General features: G+C 37.0%; 1 protein-coding gene across 3 annotated transcripts in view; it reads right to left on the bottom strand.

Moving 5' to 3' along the window:
- The window catches only part of DCAF6 (DDB1 and CUL4 associated factor 6), a 100,947-nt gene that overhangs the window by 45,056 nt on the left and 39,340 nt on the right, over nt 1–16,551 (bottom strand). For 2 of the 3 annotated variants that reach the window (XM_084790049.1, XM_084790050.1), the window contains exons 9-10: nt 14,150–14,269; nt 12,219–12,476 (exon numbers count right to left, since the gene is read on the bottom strand). In XM_084790049.1, the coding sequence (XP_084646175.1) occupies nt 12,219–12,476; nt 14,150–14,269 (378 nt within the window). Of the gene's footprint in view, nt 1–893; nt 1,062–12,218; nt 12,477–14,149; nt 14,270–16,551 lie in introns of all 3 variants that reach the window. The other variant, XM_084790048.1, reaches the window with a different exon arrangement.

The following is a 16,551-nucleotide window of genomic DNA, read 5'->3' as shown; positions in this document are numbered from 1 at the left end:
CTAGAATAGATACTTATAAAGCAAAGGTCGACTAATTCTACCCATAAGTGGTACAGATTAATTCCAAGTAATTAAATCAGTTTTCAAAGTAATTAGCACCCAAACTCATTACTCCTTAGGGTAGCAAAGCAAAATATATCAAGTATTATAAGTTCATTAGTGTGAGAACTTGGGCACATTCTTCCTCTTTGATGAACATTTTAACACATACTATATTACCTACACAGTAAGATATACAGTACCTTACTATATCTTTCATTATTAAAACAATTGGAGTATTAATATATTCAAGTGGTATTGACTGTTACTATATATAGTATCAGAGCTTGACAGCATAAGAAAAGAAAACAGATCATAAAGTATTTTTGCTGCCCTACATACAAAAGTTGATTACAGTAGTGATAAGTAAGAAATATTGAAAAAAATAAAAAAACAGAAGGAAAGGACTGGGTGAGCATGCTAATATGGCCAAATAATTACTAGGTCTATATTGAAACATTGGTTACCTACATACAGACCTAACCAAAAAAGCCCAGAGTCTATAAGCATAGGTTCATTTTGGCACACTGGAAATTTCTACAAAAAGATCAAAGCAGGCATGAAATTTAGTGGATTTATTTTTAAAAAGTAGCTCAACAGCTTTAAAAGTAATAAATATTTTCCCCTTTCCAAATAGCTTTCCAGTAAAATAAAGGATCATTGCATATTCACGTCTCTGAGAAATGTTCCTCCCTCTAGCAGCAGATACTGAACACCACTACATTGCCAGAAAGGGAAGGAAAAGCTGCAAGCACATTAGCTCCCATCTGAACAGGAGGAGAAACACCGGACTACACGTAGCAGTATTAGAAAGCAACTGTAGAAGCTGCTTAAGCACACGTGACATCAATAACCTGAGGCTCGAGGGTCCCGTGAAGAGCCCTCGTGAGGAGGCTGATCTGAAGTGGAAGGCTGACGCTGGGCCTGTGCTAGCTCTTGCTGCCGCTGCTGCTCAGCCTTCTTAAGCCTCAGCTGCTGCAGGCGCTTACGGAGCAAAGCTATCTCAGGCCCCCTTAAAAATTCTGACACAGATAGGAAAAGAAATAAGAAAGTAATATGACAAAAATAGTATAAAGTTGACATACACTTAAAAAGGAAAGATTAAATAAGTCATACTTCGAAGAGGAGTACTAAAATGAACTTAATGATAAAAAGTCATTAAATTATAAAACAATGCTATGTATTTACAATAAAATGTTTCTCTGTAATTATGATTAATTACACATAGTTTCTACAAATATTTAACCAAACTAATGAAAATAAAATCCTGCATAAGTAAAACACTATTTTATTTATTTTATGGTACGTTATATTATGGTATTACAGATTGAATATAGGGCCTAAGCACATGTTTGATCTCTGTATTACACACTTAGTCCATAAGAATCTAAATTAAACATTAAATTATTCACTATTTTTCTTCCCTTTGTACAGAAAAATAACACAGAAATAATAGCTATAAAATTAATTTAAATAACCTAAACAAAAATTTAAGTTACTTTATTAACTAATCAAGTAACAATTAAAATTCAATAAAATGAACAAATATATATTTGGAAACAATTCTTAGAATACATTAGAGTTTTAAAAATGAAACTTGTTCATTAAAAAACCTTCCTTTTATGTTGAAATTGTCATTTACCTTTTCTATCTTAGTTCAAAAATATTTATACAATATTTTTTAATCTTTTCTGAGGAAATGACCAACATGAAAGAAAAATTACATAAAATTCTGCAAAGAGGTAGTTGCATACATAGTACACATAAGGCTTCAGGGACAGCAAAACAGAACAAAATAATCCTTACCCGTAGGGATTTACATTCTGAGGGGAACAGACATCTATAAATACACATACACATACATAGAGATCTATGGTGTCCTCCAGGGTAACCACTAAATTAAACTAGTACAGAAGGCCTGGAAGACAGATGAAAGGGAGATGTTATTTTGTGAGCAGCTCTTAGGAAAGTCTTCTAAGGTGCTCCTTGAACACAAGCCACAAAGACATAAGGAAGTAAGCTACATGTTACCAGGGAGAAGCCATTCTAGGAGAAGGAAAGGGAAACGTGGGAGATGTGAGAGATGAAGGTAGCATATTTGCTATTGTCTAGACACAGAATAATAATAATAAAAAAAGCTGGGCCTAGGACTGAGAAAAAGAAGCTGTCATTTGCTACAGTGAAGAACAAGAATGAACAATACATTCTGAAGTAACAGCCATCCAAGTGGAGAAATTAGTAAGAGACTGAATGGAAGTCAAAGATTCCTAACAGAAATTTAGATGTCACTTGTGGTAAAACTTTAAGACTCCTGATGACAGATAGGAACTGAGCCCTGGGCCTGGTGTGGTGGCACATGCCTTTAATCTTGGCATTCAGGAAGCAACGGCAGCCAGATCTCTGTGAGTTCCTGGCCAGCCTTGTCTACAAAGCGAGTCCAGGCCAGCTGGGGCTACACAGAGAAACCCTGTGTCAAAAACCAAGCAAGCAAACAAAATGGAAAAACAGGTAAAGCCAGGCACAGGGCGGGCACAACTGAGTGATCAAAGTGTTACAGGTAAAGTAATATAAGTGTATCCATAAAGGATGGAAATAGCCAAAGGATGGAGCAAGCCGTTGTGCCTAATGTTTCTAATACACTCCTCAAAAGGATACTACTGGCTGAGAACTAACAGCTAGATTTTGTATTGTGTAAGTCAAGGGCAACACTGGTGGAAGATAAGCCAGACCCAGACGGCAGCAGGTTTAAGAAGTGCAAGTAGAAGCAGAAAGATAGACATGCTGCAGCAGTACTGAATGTTGGTGGGGGTGGGGAGGTGGGAGGATGGGGGGGGAGGGACTAGATGACGGTGGGTGAGAAAGAAAGTGAAAGGAAACAGTGTGTTTTAACTGGGAAGAAAGTTTGTACTGCTAGAATATGTTTAATTGAGGAGAAAGAAGAGATAACACATGAAAAGAAGGAGGTGAGTGCAGGACAGGTATTATTGAACAGACCAAGGACATGGAGGAAAACTAGCTTTGGAGAGGAATACAAACTGCATCAAAGAGGAAGCATAGACTATGGGGAAGGGTGCACTCGGGAGCAGATTTAGTCCTGGAAGCACACATAATTCTCTAAGTGACAAATTACACTTTAGTCTTTCATATAAATTTTGTTGTTTTGGGAAATAAACACGTAGAGTCATTAATCTCTGATCATTGTGGCCCCTGTTTATAAAGAATTGCCTGGAATCAGTTAATTGAGAGTTAATAAATAATTCACCCTGAATGAGGTAACTCAGACCCAGAAAGATAAATACTAGGTATGCACCCACTTACATGTGGATATCAGTTGTTGAGTCAATGATAAGCAAGCTACAATCAACAGAATCATGGATGTTAGGTATAAAGTATGGGACTAGAGAGTATAATAGATGTCCCCAGGAAAGGGGGACAGAATACACAGCTCTGGGTGAAAGGGCTGACTGTAAGAGGAGATCGGGTGGGAAGGGACAGAGAGGAAAAGGGAGATAAGGGAGGGAATACGGTGAGACCCAACTAAAATTAAAGGCTATTTGAGTGGTAATATTAAAAAAGAATATAGTAGAAGCTTCCTAAAACATATGAAGACGATCTAAATAAAATTACCAAATAACAGAAGAGACAGAGCCTCAACTGAATATCTCTTATCAACAAATGAGGTTTCCAGTACTGGGATTGGGTTATATGTAACTGAGTTGTTGGCCAAAGGAATTCCATGGGAACCTCCAAACAACCCAGGCTGTTGCAAAGACTATAAGTTACTTTCCACAAAGGCCCTATTGCTGAAAACAACATATACACAAGTTGGTACCTATTTTGAGCCTTCACCCCTACTGGCTAATGTTCTTGGTACTAGAAGGTACTCTGGCATGGTACTAAAAGAGGAACACCAACCCAGCATTAAAACACACACACACACACACACACACACACACACACACACACACACACACACACACACACACAAAAAACCCTCTTTGATCTATATTGGTATCCTGCCTGCAAGATATGCTAGTGTAATGGTGGCACAGAGTTGGTAGGAGTGACCAACCCATATCAGAGTTGATTTAAGGCCCATTCCACAAAATGGAACCAATGCTACTTGGCTGACCAAGAACCTGAGACTAGACAGCCCAAGGACCTATGGGAAAACTACTACCATCCTGCTAAAGGAATGTAGCAATAAATGACTTCTAATGACACTCTGCTGTATTCATAGATCAGTGTCTTGCTCAGCTGTCATCAGAGTCTTATTGTAGAAGATGGCAACAAATACAGAAACCTATAGCCAGACAATATGTAGAAAGTGAAGAGACTTCAGAACACTCAGCCCCCAAGCCCTCACTTGAGGTCTCAGGGAAACCTCTGGAAGAGAAGGCAGAGAGTATAAGCACCAGAGGTAGTGGAAAACAACAGAGAAACAGGCCTTCTAAATAAAACAGGTCTGACAAACACATGAACTCACAAGACTGAGACATCATGCATCGGTCTGCACCACACGGGGTCCTAGAGCTAAAAGGAGAAGTGGACACAAGCCTCACCCCTAACTCAGAAGCTGTCACCACTTGACAATCCCTTTCAAATGAAAATTTAGTTATTTCCAAGGGAATCTCACTGGGAAAACAAACTACTCTTAAGTGTAGTCTGCATGCCCAGCAGTAGATGGCCAACAGAAAATGAAATCAATGGCATCTTTGGAGGTTCTCTCAAAATGTTGGTGTCAGGGCTTTTTCTTTCTTTCTTTCTTTTTTTATTTTTTAATCTCTTTTGCTTGTCTTCATTTTTTTACCCTACAGGTCCTTTTCGTATATATTATGGCTTCCAATTTTGCATTTTTATGGTATTCCTGGTGTGAGAACAAGTTGGTCTTTGTGTCTATAACTCTTTTCTTGAGTTATTTTTTTCCTTAGGTTTGTTTGTCTTATACTATTCCAATTTGCTTGTTTTTGTTTTATCTTATTATAACTTATTTTGCTATTATTCCTAGATGCCCATTTGTTTTCTAACAGAAAGGGGATGGATCCAGATGGGAGGGAAAGTAGGGAAAAACTAGAAAAAGAAGGTTGAAGGGGAACCAAATTCAGGATATATTGTATGAAAAAACAAACCAAAACATCTATTTTCAATAAAAGAAAGTTAACAATTAAAAGTATCATTGATAGTCTTCCATTGTTAGTTCTTCCCAGAAAATCTACTGGTGCTGAGGATACTATGCACTAACAATACTGTTATACAATGGCTTTTAAAAAGTGTTCAGCATTCATTTTTCAGTCAATATAATAGTAATGCTTTTAGCACCATTAAATATGATTATATAACCATGAGGTTTGTCATTTTATACTCTAAAGAACTCTACTATAATCAGCATACATATTGATCAAATAATGTTTGAGGGAAGAGAAACAAGGGGAAAGGAAAAGAAAAAGAAAGAAGAGAGAGAGGAAAAAGATTGCAGTCTGGATCCATTTGGTGATATATAAAATAGTAGCAGATGCACACAATGCACTGATGCTCATGAGCCCAGGCCAGCAAGGGTTAGTTATCTTGATCTTATGCACTCCATTTGGTGCAGAACTACTTAAGAAGAATCTGCCACCTTTAAAGTAAAGTTGCTTTTCACATCTTAGGTTAATTTACAAGGAAAAAAAAAGTCTTAAGTACATATTGCATTAAAAAATATTAACAGCTCTGCCCTGAGGACACGGAGCAGGTGAGTGGGTCTTGCCCTGATGACATTGGAGTGGGAAAGCGGGCCCTGCCCTGAGGACATGGGAGCGGGCCCTGATCCAGGGCTGAGTCGACCTCACCCTAACATCTACCCCACGTATGACCTGCTGGAACACATGAAGGGACCAGACCTGCAGATTCAAAGATTAAGAATCTCCTTGACACACGGCAACAACGGGATATCCAACAGCAGTCCTTGTGAGGATCCAGTAATGATAGTGTAGGCCTCAAACCAGACCCATGACTCATAACAATGAACATTTGAAAGTAAACATATGTGGACAAAAGGCTATACTGCGTGATACACTACAGCTTCTGTGACAAGATTTTTTTGTTTGTTTGTTTTATTTTACTTGGGGGAGGAGAGGCGTTTTGGTGCATGATGTGTAAATCATAGACATTCAATAAAAGTATTGAAGTAAAAAAAAGTAAAGTAAAGTAAAAAAAAAGTAAAAAAAAAAAAAAGACAATTATCAGCAGATATATCAGATTAAGCAAACAGCTCTACTTACCAGCTTGGAATATTACAGCAGCTGAAATACACAGACTTATTATATCCTTTTAAAAATATGTAACTACATATAACTTATAACTGCAAATAAATGGAAGATTCGTTTTTCTTAACATAAAACCAAATTGAAAGGTAATACAATAAACATTTTGGTATAAATGTTAACAATCAAACACTAAACAAACCACCGAGAACTACTACAGGGAATCTCATGTGCAAAAAAACTAACTCTCATTTTCTTCTCAAAGGTCCCTGGCTGTTCTCCCTAACTGGCTTAATTTCACTAAGCTAGGAGAAATCTAAAAACACCTACAGTTGAGCCAAGAAAGTGCCGCTTAGTTATTGCTTCACTCCAGACCTTCAGGGTTTCTGAACAATGCATTATGTTTGTTATTTAATTCAGTGAAACTTTACCTGTTTGCTCTCGATTTTTCTTCCAATTCCAACTTGTTTCCTATCTTGGGTCTGACAGGATCCTATTTCAAGGAACTAACACATAACTACTATTTAGGCTTTGAAAATTTTGCCGTACTATACAATACAGCTCAGTATTTAATACACTAATGAGGTTTCCACAGAGCTAAATGTAGTGTAATGATTATGCATAGTCTGAAAACTGAATTTAAGCAGTTATTTGTAAGTAAGAATTCACATACAGGCCTTACTATCTACATATCTTCTGCTAATGGAATTTTTTTTTTCCAAGACAGGGTTTCTCTGTGTAGCCCTGGCTGTCCTGGACTCACTTTGCAGACCAGGCTAGCCTCAAACTCACAGAGATCCACCTGTCTCTGCCTCCCTGAGTGCTGCGATTAAAGGCATGTGCATGCAGGCTGAGTGGTCTATTTAATTAGAAACTTACAGCTCCTGGAAATGACTCCAGTCTCAAAGGCATCTCTGCTCCAAACTGAATTTTGTAAGCATTGAAATCACCATCTAATCCAAAGTTACCACATTCTCTAATCATAGTTTTAAATGGGTGCCAAGTGAATACAAAGGAAGAAAAATAAACTATCAACACTCTCTCAGCCCAAGCTTTCTAACACGGAAAACATTTACAGATGATGCAGCAAATGAAAACATACCCAAAGAACGTTCTAGCCTAGAAAACATCCAGCCTCAGCAAGGTTGTCTTGGTAAAGAGGAGACATCCAAGCATCACCGAGAAAGATTCTAATGCTCTGTACTTTTGCTGGAATACTTTAAAATTTAAACTCATAAGCATCTTACTGAATTTGGCACAGAGTCATATTTTTCTTAGTGTTAAAAAACTTAACTTTATAAGCACACTTTTTTAAAAAGTCCTGACAAATGATCCATAGAAGAATGTGTATAGTAATATGAATGATTTTATTTTTCAATAAAAAATATTGCAGAAAGAAGAAGACGAAGAAGATGAAGATGAAGAAGAAGAAGAAGAAGAGGAGGAGGCGGAGGAGGAGGAATGTGTATAGAATCACAATGCCAGAGATAGAAACACAGGAAACAGTTTGAAAGAGTCCATTTCAGCGTGCTCCAGAGACACTGTCCTCACCAGGAATCTTGTGTCACTGCATCACTTGTACCTCCATTTGATTTTTATCCTGCTAGTATATTCTAGCTGTCTTGGTTTATACATTTATATTTACAACAACAAGGTTTTAGAAACATTTCTGTAAGCTAACATAAAATATTTTTACAATAAGGTAAAAAATTATCTATTTAGTCTTGTATGACTTATAATTGTTGAGCAAAAGCATGACCCCAAATGATAGACTGGAAATCCAAACACAGAATGTCTCCTTCACGCTGTTAACTGTGCAGAGCTTTCTGGGTAGTGTGCATGGCTATCCTTCAGCACCTGAGAGCACAGGCAGGAGGACTCAGATCTCCAGGTTAGCCGGGGCATGAGATGTTACCTCAAAAGACAGCCCTACACACAGGGGAAAAGCCTACCAGACATATCAAAAGCTAAAGTCCAGGTACAGTGGGCTGCACATGCAATCCCAGCACTCCAGATGCTCATGTAGGAGGGTGCAACTCAAAGCTTAAGGACCCGTTTCCCTATAAAACAGCTAGTGAAGTAGGGCTAAAGTTCTAAAGACACATATGCCACCTTAAAAACAACTTGATGTTTCCTAACATTCTTACTACTTCTTTAGAGTCTATTGTGGAGAGGAAAAGGCATTCATATTACAGACTCAATAGGCAATGATTGCCCTATCTTTGTGAGAACACAGTCTAGTAAATAAAAAGTCACAAATTAATCAAAATGAAAAAAGCAAGCACGAGTTAATAGGTACTTTTGTGAAATAAACAAGGTCTTATTAAAAAAAATACAACTTTTTAGGGAAAGTGGAAAAGAAAGGGAACTCTAAGATAATTTTTTTTTACTCTAAGATAATTATGGGAACACTCACTTGGGAAGTATTTAAGCTGAAGAGCATCTTTCTAATTAAAAAATAAAAATAAAAACCAGAACTTAAGAGTTAAAAACAAAGAGGCAAAAGAGTATGACACAGTAAAGGAATTAAGAGGAATTCAGTAGAGCAGTACAAGGGCCAGGCCTTGTAGGTCCTCAGAGGTCTATAGTAAGAAGTTGGAAGTATTTTTTTCTGTGGTTCTATTTCTAAATACAATTAGCTTTCACTGAGTGGCATAAAGAGCCAAATTGTAGAATCTTATTAAACACTTCAAAGGCTTACCGTGGCTTCTTTATGGAGAATAATTTATAAAGGAACAAAAATAGATGCATGCTTATCAAGCATGAAATAGGAATGACGGTGAAATGGAAAGAGGTAGGTAGGATATAATTTAGATACAGTAACAATAAGACTTGTTGATAAATTGAATATGAGACATAAAAAAAAACAAAGAATATATTATTTTGTGTTTTGCAACTCATGGGTTATTAAAATAAGCAAACTAAAATTATGACATAAAAGGACTAAAGTAAGAGCTGGTGAGATGACTCAGCAGGTAACCTACATAGTGGAAGGAGAGAAGAAACTTATGAAAGTTGTCCTCTGACCTACACCCTCCCATCCATACCCACATGCACACTCATCAAATTTTTTGAAACTTTTAAAAGGACTAAGGGGAACCATTAAAAGGATAGGAAGGACAAGAGGTTGCATTACATTTTATTTTGGACATATTAGTAAGTTTAAAATCACAGAAAACAACAAAAGTGGAGTCTCAATTCGGAAAAAAAAAAAAAGAAAGAAAGAAAGAAACTTGGGCTGTAAGGTAAGATTTAAATGCAGCTTTGGGAGTCATACATTAGAGGAAAATCCAGACAGATAAAGTTTATATAGAAAAGACAAGATTATTATCCTAAGAGCTTCAGCTACAAAACTCAATCAAAAGTAGATAGACCAAGAAAAACTAACAATGGTTTCTAGAAACTAAGTCATGATGGATGATAAGGATGGATGATAAGGATGGATGATAAGGATGGCATAAATACCAAGAAAAGCGAGAAGGGAAAGACTATGTTAAATGCAACTGAGCCAACAAATCTAAGGTACTAACAGAAACATTCTCATGACTGGTAAGTCACTGGTGACTTTGACAAAAATTTCTACAGGAAAAGGAGGCTGAAAAGCAAATTTCAGTTGGTTTATGAATAAATGGGGGGCGGAATTGAAGAGAACTGAGTAAGTAGAGAAGCAGGGCTGCATTATTTGGAAGAATGCAGGATGATCAAGAGGGGCTTTCTTTCTTTTTTAAGGAAAGAGGTTACAGTATGTTTGAGGCTAAAAGGGAAAATTTAGCAGAAACGGTAACAATGACACAGGAGGAAAGGGTGCCGAAGTCACAGCTCTAGACTGACATCCCACCTGCTACCTTCTCACAACGGACAGTCCCCAGGGTCTGTTAAATCATCTGAATTTGGATAGACTTTGGTAAGTGCAAAGGAACAGGAAAGAACAAAACAAAAACATTAAGTGTTTACTGTTGAAATGTTAGACTCTAGGATAATGAAAGGGCTACTGTTAAAACAATTACAGGCATAGTCATTTTCCTCAGAAGTGATATAAGTTCAGAAGTGGGAAAATACTCTAATAATAGTTTGTAAGTGAAGCAAAATTCTCAATTTTCTAATTCAAAACATTTTCTTACTGTCTTTGAAATGTTTATGGACAAAGGTACCAAATAATATTCAAACAATAATCATACAACATCACAAAATATTCTTTAGTGCTTAGTATATCAGACACTAAAAGGAGTTCAGCAATAAAATGAAAGTGCATAGAATATCTACGAAAAACATTTTTAAAAAAGCTCCACAAATATTTAACTCATAAATGTGTTTAAGAACAACTAGAACTAGTTAAGAACAAGTGAGCTTCCTGATAACTTACAATTCCTTGAACTCATTCAGAAGATTTACAATACTAGCACTTTAAAAACCCATATCGTGGGGCTGGAGAGATGGCTCAGCAGTTAAGAGCACTGACTGCTCTTCCAAAAGTCCTGAGTTCAATTCCCAGCACCCACACGGTGGCTCACAGCCATCCATAATGAGATCTGGTGCCTTCTTCTGTCCTGTTGGCATACATGCAGGCAGAATACTGAATAAACAATAAATAAATAAGTCTTTTTTTAAAAAAAGTCCCTATCTTGAGACTTCAGAGATGGCTCAGCAGTCAAGAGCTTTTATTTCTCTTACAGAGGACCTGAATTCAGTTCCCAGCGTCTACATGGGGACTTGCAACTGGCATAAGTCTTGTTCCAGGGAAACTAATGCCCTCTTCTCACTTACTCAGGCACAATTATAGTGCACATGCATATGTGCAGGCAAAACACACACATAAAACAAGTATTTTAAATTTTTTCTTATCTTTACTGGTCTACTTCTAACTCCTCTGCCTCTGTTTCTCAAACCATTCAAAATGGTTTATTTTCCCTCAAGCTGAAATGCCATGTGAAATGTGGAAAAGTTGACTTTCTAGCTCAACTTTTGCATATTGTGTTGATAAACTGTACATAGTTATACAGTTGACTCTGTCTTCTAGTCCCACAGAGAGTGATTATTAATTACCAAAAATGAGAGACAGCAATAAATAGTACTTAATTTAAAACACTCCATTATCTGAGATCTGGCATTGGTGACAGCTTGGAGGCAAAGCTGTTAGGAAACTGTCAGAGGTCTTAGTTTAGGTATTTGCTGGATTCTAGCTATATCCCTTGCTAATATTTTTGTTCTATATCAAGCCTCCTTTAAAAAACTTAAAAATAATTTAAAAATATATTATTTTTTACTATATTTATAAGCATATAGTTAAAACTTCAAGTAGACTATATTTATTTACTTAAATTATTGTAAACAGTATATTCCACAGATGGGAGGGAAAAAACACAAGAAGTTAACTGTACTGAGAAAAAAACTGATAAAAGAATTTAGGAATACCTATTTTTTACTAGCATAAAGTACCATAAGTATAATGAATTGGATAGATAACTCTTTTTCATACACAGAATAGTGAAATAATTCTTCTGGTAAAGCAGAATACACTCTTGAGAAGGTACCACCGCGATTCACTATTCTGAATACATTCCAAGTACTTAATAATCTGAGGTAAAATTGAAAATATAAATGCAATAATAATAATAATGAGATATATTTCACTGTCATTTTAATATAATCATAGAACCAAGAAAATCTAGAACAATATTTTGGTAAATAATCTCTCAGTGTATTAAACAATGTCAAAATAATGTCTGATATTAATTATAGATACACTATTTGTAAAAATTCATGCCAATTAGACACACTTGAATTTTGTGTTTAAGTTATGATTGCATACTACAAATAATTTTGATCTTTTATCCCAGCAAGAAGTTACTGTAATTTAAAATCTTCCAAAATAGACTATAAAGTCTTCCTATCAAAGATCACCAGACAAACAGTCTACTTGAAAAATAACATCCTCACCAGACTGATGATGTGCATGGTGTCCAGATGCCTCAGCAGACTGCCTCTGTGCACTGTCTGGAGAAGACAGCAAAGATGTAGAATGAGGGCTTTCTACGGCAGCTGCTGCCTGAGCCTGAACTGACACTGTAGAGGATGTAGAAGGTTGGAGAACTTGTTCAGCTGGCACATCTACATCCATTGCAGTTTCACCCACTTCCAAATTAGGACTTGATGGAACCGTAGGAAGAGTTGAAATATCTGGCTGATTTGTTCCACCTTCAAAAAAGCACATGTTAATGCAAACTCAGGTTTTTAAAAGATCTATTATTTATATAATTAAATGTATGAGTGTTTTGGAGACATTCTGCCTACTGGGGCCAGAAAAGGATGTGGGATCCCCCAGAACTGGAGTTACTGCCAGTTGAGAGCAGCTATCTGGGAACTGAACACAAGTCATTTCCAAGAGCACTAAGATACTTAAGAGCATCTCTCTTGAGCCATCTTTCCATCGTCAAACTCAAATTTTAAATGCAAAAAGACAAACACAAAACAAACCTCTAAGAAACGTTCTGAAAACACATACATGAGTGCGTGTGCATGCACACACACAAATATAAAATTTCAGTGTGCTAGCTAGTTTTATGTCAACTTGACATAAACTCGAGTCATCTGAAAGAAGGGAACCCTCATTTGAGTAAATATCTCCCTAAGTTTGGGCTTTGGGCCACCTGGTAGAGCATGTTCTTAATTAGTGACACATGGAGGATGGCCCAGTGCATTGTGGGAGATACCACTCCTGTGTTGGTCCTGGGTTCTGTAAGGCCGAGGAAGCCATGAGTAAGCTGGTAAACAGCACTCCTCCATGGCCTCTGCATCACTTCCTGCCTCCAGGATCCTGCTCTGAGTTCCTGTTCTAACTTCCTTTGATAATCAACAGTGACGTGGAAAAGAAGGTCAAATAAACTCTTTCCTCCACAACTTGATTTTTGCTCATCACAGCAATAGAAACCCTAACTAAGACACTCAGTATATAAATAATAGCCACTGATGGTTTGGTCCACTTAATAAAATAGTCTATTCAATAGGGATAAAAGAATCAATGATACATTCTTGTTAAAATAATCAATCTTGATTCAGTATGATGGTTAAGCAGGTAAGTAAACTGGCTAACAAGCCTAACTGAGTTTGAAAACTGATTCCCCCAAGTTGTTTTTCTGACCTCCACATGCACACTCACACACATATGTATACACACATACACATACGAAATAGATAAATAAAATGTTTAAATAATCAAGCTTTCTAATTTTTATTTTTATTTTTTTGTTTTTTGAGACAGGGTTTCTCTGTGTAGCTTTGCCTGTCCTGGACTCGCTTTGTAGACCAGGCTGGCTTCAAACTTACAGTGATCTACCTTCCTCTGCCTCCCAAGTGCTAGGATTAAAGGCGTGCACTACCATGCCTGGCTAAGTTTTCTAATTATATACATCCACTTATCTTTAGAGTCCTGCAGACTTCCATTTTCAAAGTGTATTGGAAATAGACTTAAAATTAGAAATCCTTTGTTTTGAAATAAGTTAAAAATCTGGGTCTAGTGGAATCTGAAAAGAACGATGACAACTTCTGTAGCCACAAAACACAGTTCAGTTAACAGCTAGATGGTACCAACAAAAACTATCTTCTAGCTGGGTGCTGTGGGGCATGCCTACAAACCCAGCACTCAGGAGGCACAGGCAGATGGACCTGAGTTCAAGGCCAGCCTGGTCTACAGTGTGAGTTCTAGAACAACTGAGTTATTTAAAACCCAAAACCAGCCAACCAACCAACCAGCCAAAATCTATTTTCCATCAACAGTTTTTTGGATTTTTGTTTTGTTTTGGTTTTTTGTTTGTTTGTTTGTTTGTTTTTTGGCCATCTTTCTAATGACTTTAACTAATAGACGAAATTACCTCTGGGCCGAGGTCTTCCTCTTCCTCTATTGCTTTGTGCAACTTCACTTGCTTCTTCAAACCACCTTGATAACATATCAGACATTCTCTGCATCAATGACACGTTGGGACTTTGTTCTCCTATCACAACATAAATTTTATCAGTGAAGTTTGGCAAAAAGTCAGGATATTTAATAATACAAAAACCTAAATTTGAAGGCCTTTAAAATGCTAACAATAAAAAATCAAATCACTGAAGTAGCTCACATAAATGGATCAAAAGTCATTAGACTCTCCATCACATTCATATTCATTATATGAGTGACGACCCACATATGTGGACAGTAAGCTCCTCAGGAGTGTGAGTTCTTATGTCCATCTATGGCTGTTCTTAGGTAACTATCTCCCACCTCTGTTCCATCCCTTTCTATTAATAGTCATAAATATGTCCAACAGGAAGGGCTTATGGATTCTAAGTGGAATAAACTGAAGGAAAAGGCTTGCTTTCTCATTACAACATTTTTTTAATGTAGGAGTACTCTGTCTGTATGTATACCTTCATGACAGAAAAGGGCATCAGATCCCTTTATAGATGGTCATAAGCCACTATGTAATTGCTGGGAATTGAACTCAGTGTTCTTAACCTCTACGCCATCTCACCAGCCTACACTATCATCAAACAGAAACATGAAATAATCTTGGGTTTTTTACCTCAATTTCCCTAAAACAAAATTCCTATTAGTTATTTGATGAGATCAGGTCCATTCAGGCTTGTATGGTCATCGGTATTTGCAACTAGCTGACAAAAGAATGAATATATTTTATCTTTTCAATCTTACACCTTCTCTTATTAAAACAAACATATTTGTTTGCTTTTCCCTTTTAAAGGTATTTTATTTTGTTATAGTGTGGGGAATATTAGAAACACTTTATGTTTTTACAGTGCTGGGGATATCAAGGACATTTTAAGATTGATTGATTTAATGTATATGAGTGCTCTGCTTTCATGCACACCAGAAGAGGGAAACAGATTCCATTACAGATGACTGTGAGCCATCACATGGTTGCTGGAACTGAACTCAAGACCTCTGGAAAAGCAGCCAGGGCTTTTAACCACTGAGCCATCAAGGGCATTTTAAAATGAAAAGTATGAAAACCCAACACCCAAGAAGCTTAATCAGGAAGACTTGGAGTTGTGACTTGTGTCACAAGCAGTTTTGTCCTGGAGGCCACTGTGGACTACACAGCAAGGATGAGAGCAGTCAGGGGCACAGAGTAAGGCCCAGGTTCAAAAGTCAAAACATGCATACAAAAATGTAAAAATTCTACAATCACGTAATTTGACTTGGTTTGTTTTGTAGAGACAGGGTCTCTTCTATAGTCTGGCTAGTCTGGAATTCACTATGTAGCCCTGGCTATCCTTGAACCTGCGGATAATTCTTCTACTATAGCCTTCAAAAATCTGGCATGTAAGCCAGCTTTACATATTATAACTATATTTAAGAATATTATAAAATAGAACCAAGGATAATATACTTAGGAATACTGATTTTTTTAATTATAAAAGTTTGTATAATAATTAGAACAAGATTTTGATTATGGATTCATTAAATAAAATATATTCAGATAAACTGTTTAAAAATTATATGTATCTAAATATGTATATATACACATATGTATATGCATATAAAAATTAAATATACATATGCAATAATTCAGTCATTCCACTTCTATGAATTTATCCTATGATGGATTTGGAAAACTTTGCCAAAATATTCTTATTAAGATTTCATCGTAGGGGCCGGGCACGGTGGTGCATCCCTTTAATCCCAGCACTCAGAAGGCAGAGGTAGGCGGATCTCTGTGAGTTCAAGGCCAGTCTGGTCTATGAAAAGAGTCCAGACCAACCAAGAAAAGAAACCCTGTCTCAAAAAACAAAATAACAGAAAAAAGATTTCATTCTAGTATCATTTACAGAAGAAAATAATGGGAAAAGTGGGCTGGAAAAATGGTCAGAGGTTAAGAGCACTTGTTACTCTTCCAAATGACCCAGGTTCAGTTCCCAGCATCCACAAGGTGGCTCACAACCATCTATACCTAAGTGCCAGGGAATCTGATGCCTCCTTCCCATTTCCACCAGCACAAGGCGCAGCCATGGTTCATATGCAGGCAAAGACACTCATAGGGACAAATTGTTAGGGCCTTGTGAGGAACAGCAAAACAGCTTTAGAACTCATGGTTAGCACACCCCTGACAGGTGTGCCTCAGAAGGTAAAGCTCCTAGGACTATGTGTCCTGAAGACCATGCTGTTATAGAGTTTCCGGTCACCACTTCCCTCATAATCTAAGATTTGTATGAAAACTCTAAGGGGTTTTCCAGCCCCTCACTGGGAAGTGTCATTAGTGATTGATCTTTTCCAAGC

The sequence above is a fragment of the Acomys minous genome, assembly GCF_964271855.1.
Source record: "Acomys minous genome assembly, chromosome: 1".
NCBI classification, from domain to species: Eukaryota; Metazoa; Chordata; class Mammalia; order Rodentia; family Muridae; genus Acomys; species Acomys minous.
The sequence above is the reverse complement of the archived record's forward strand: the minus strand, read 5'-3'. Positions and strand labels throughout refer to the sequence as shown.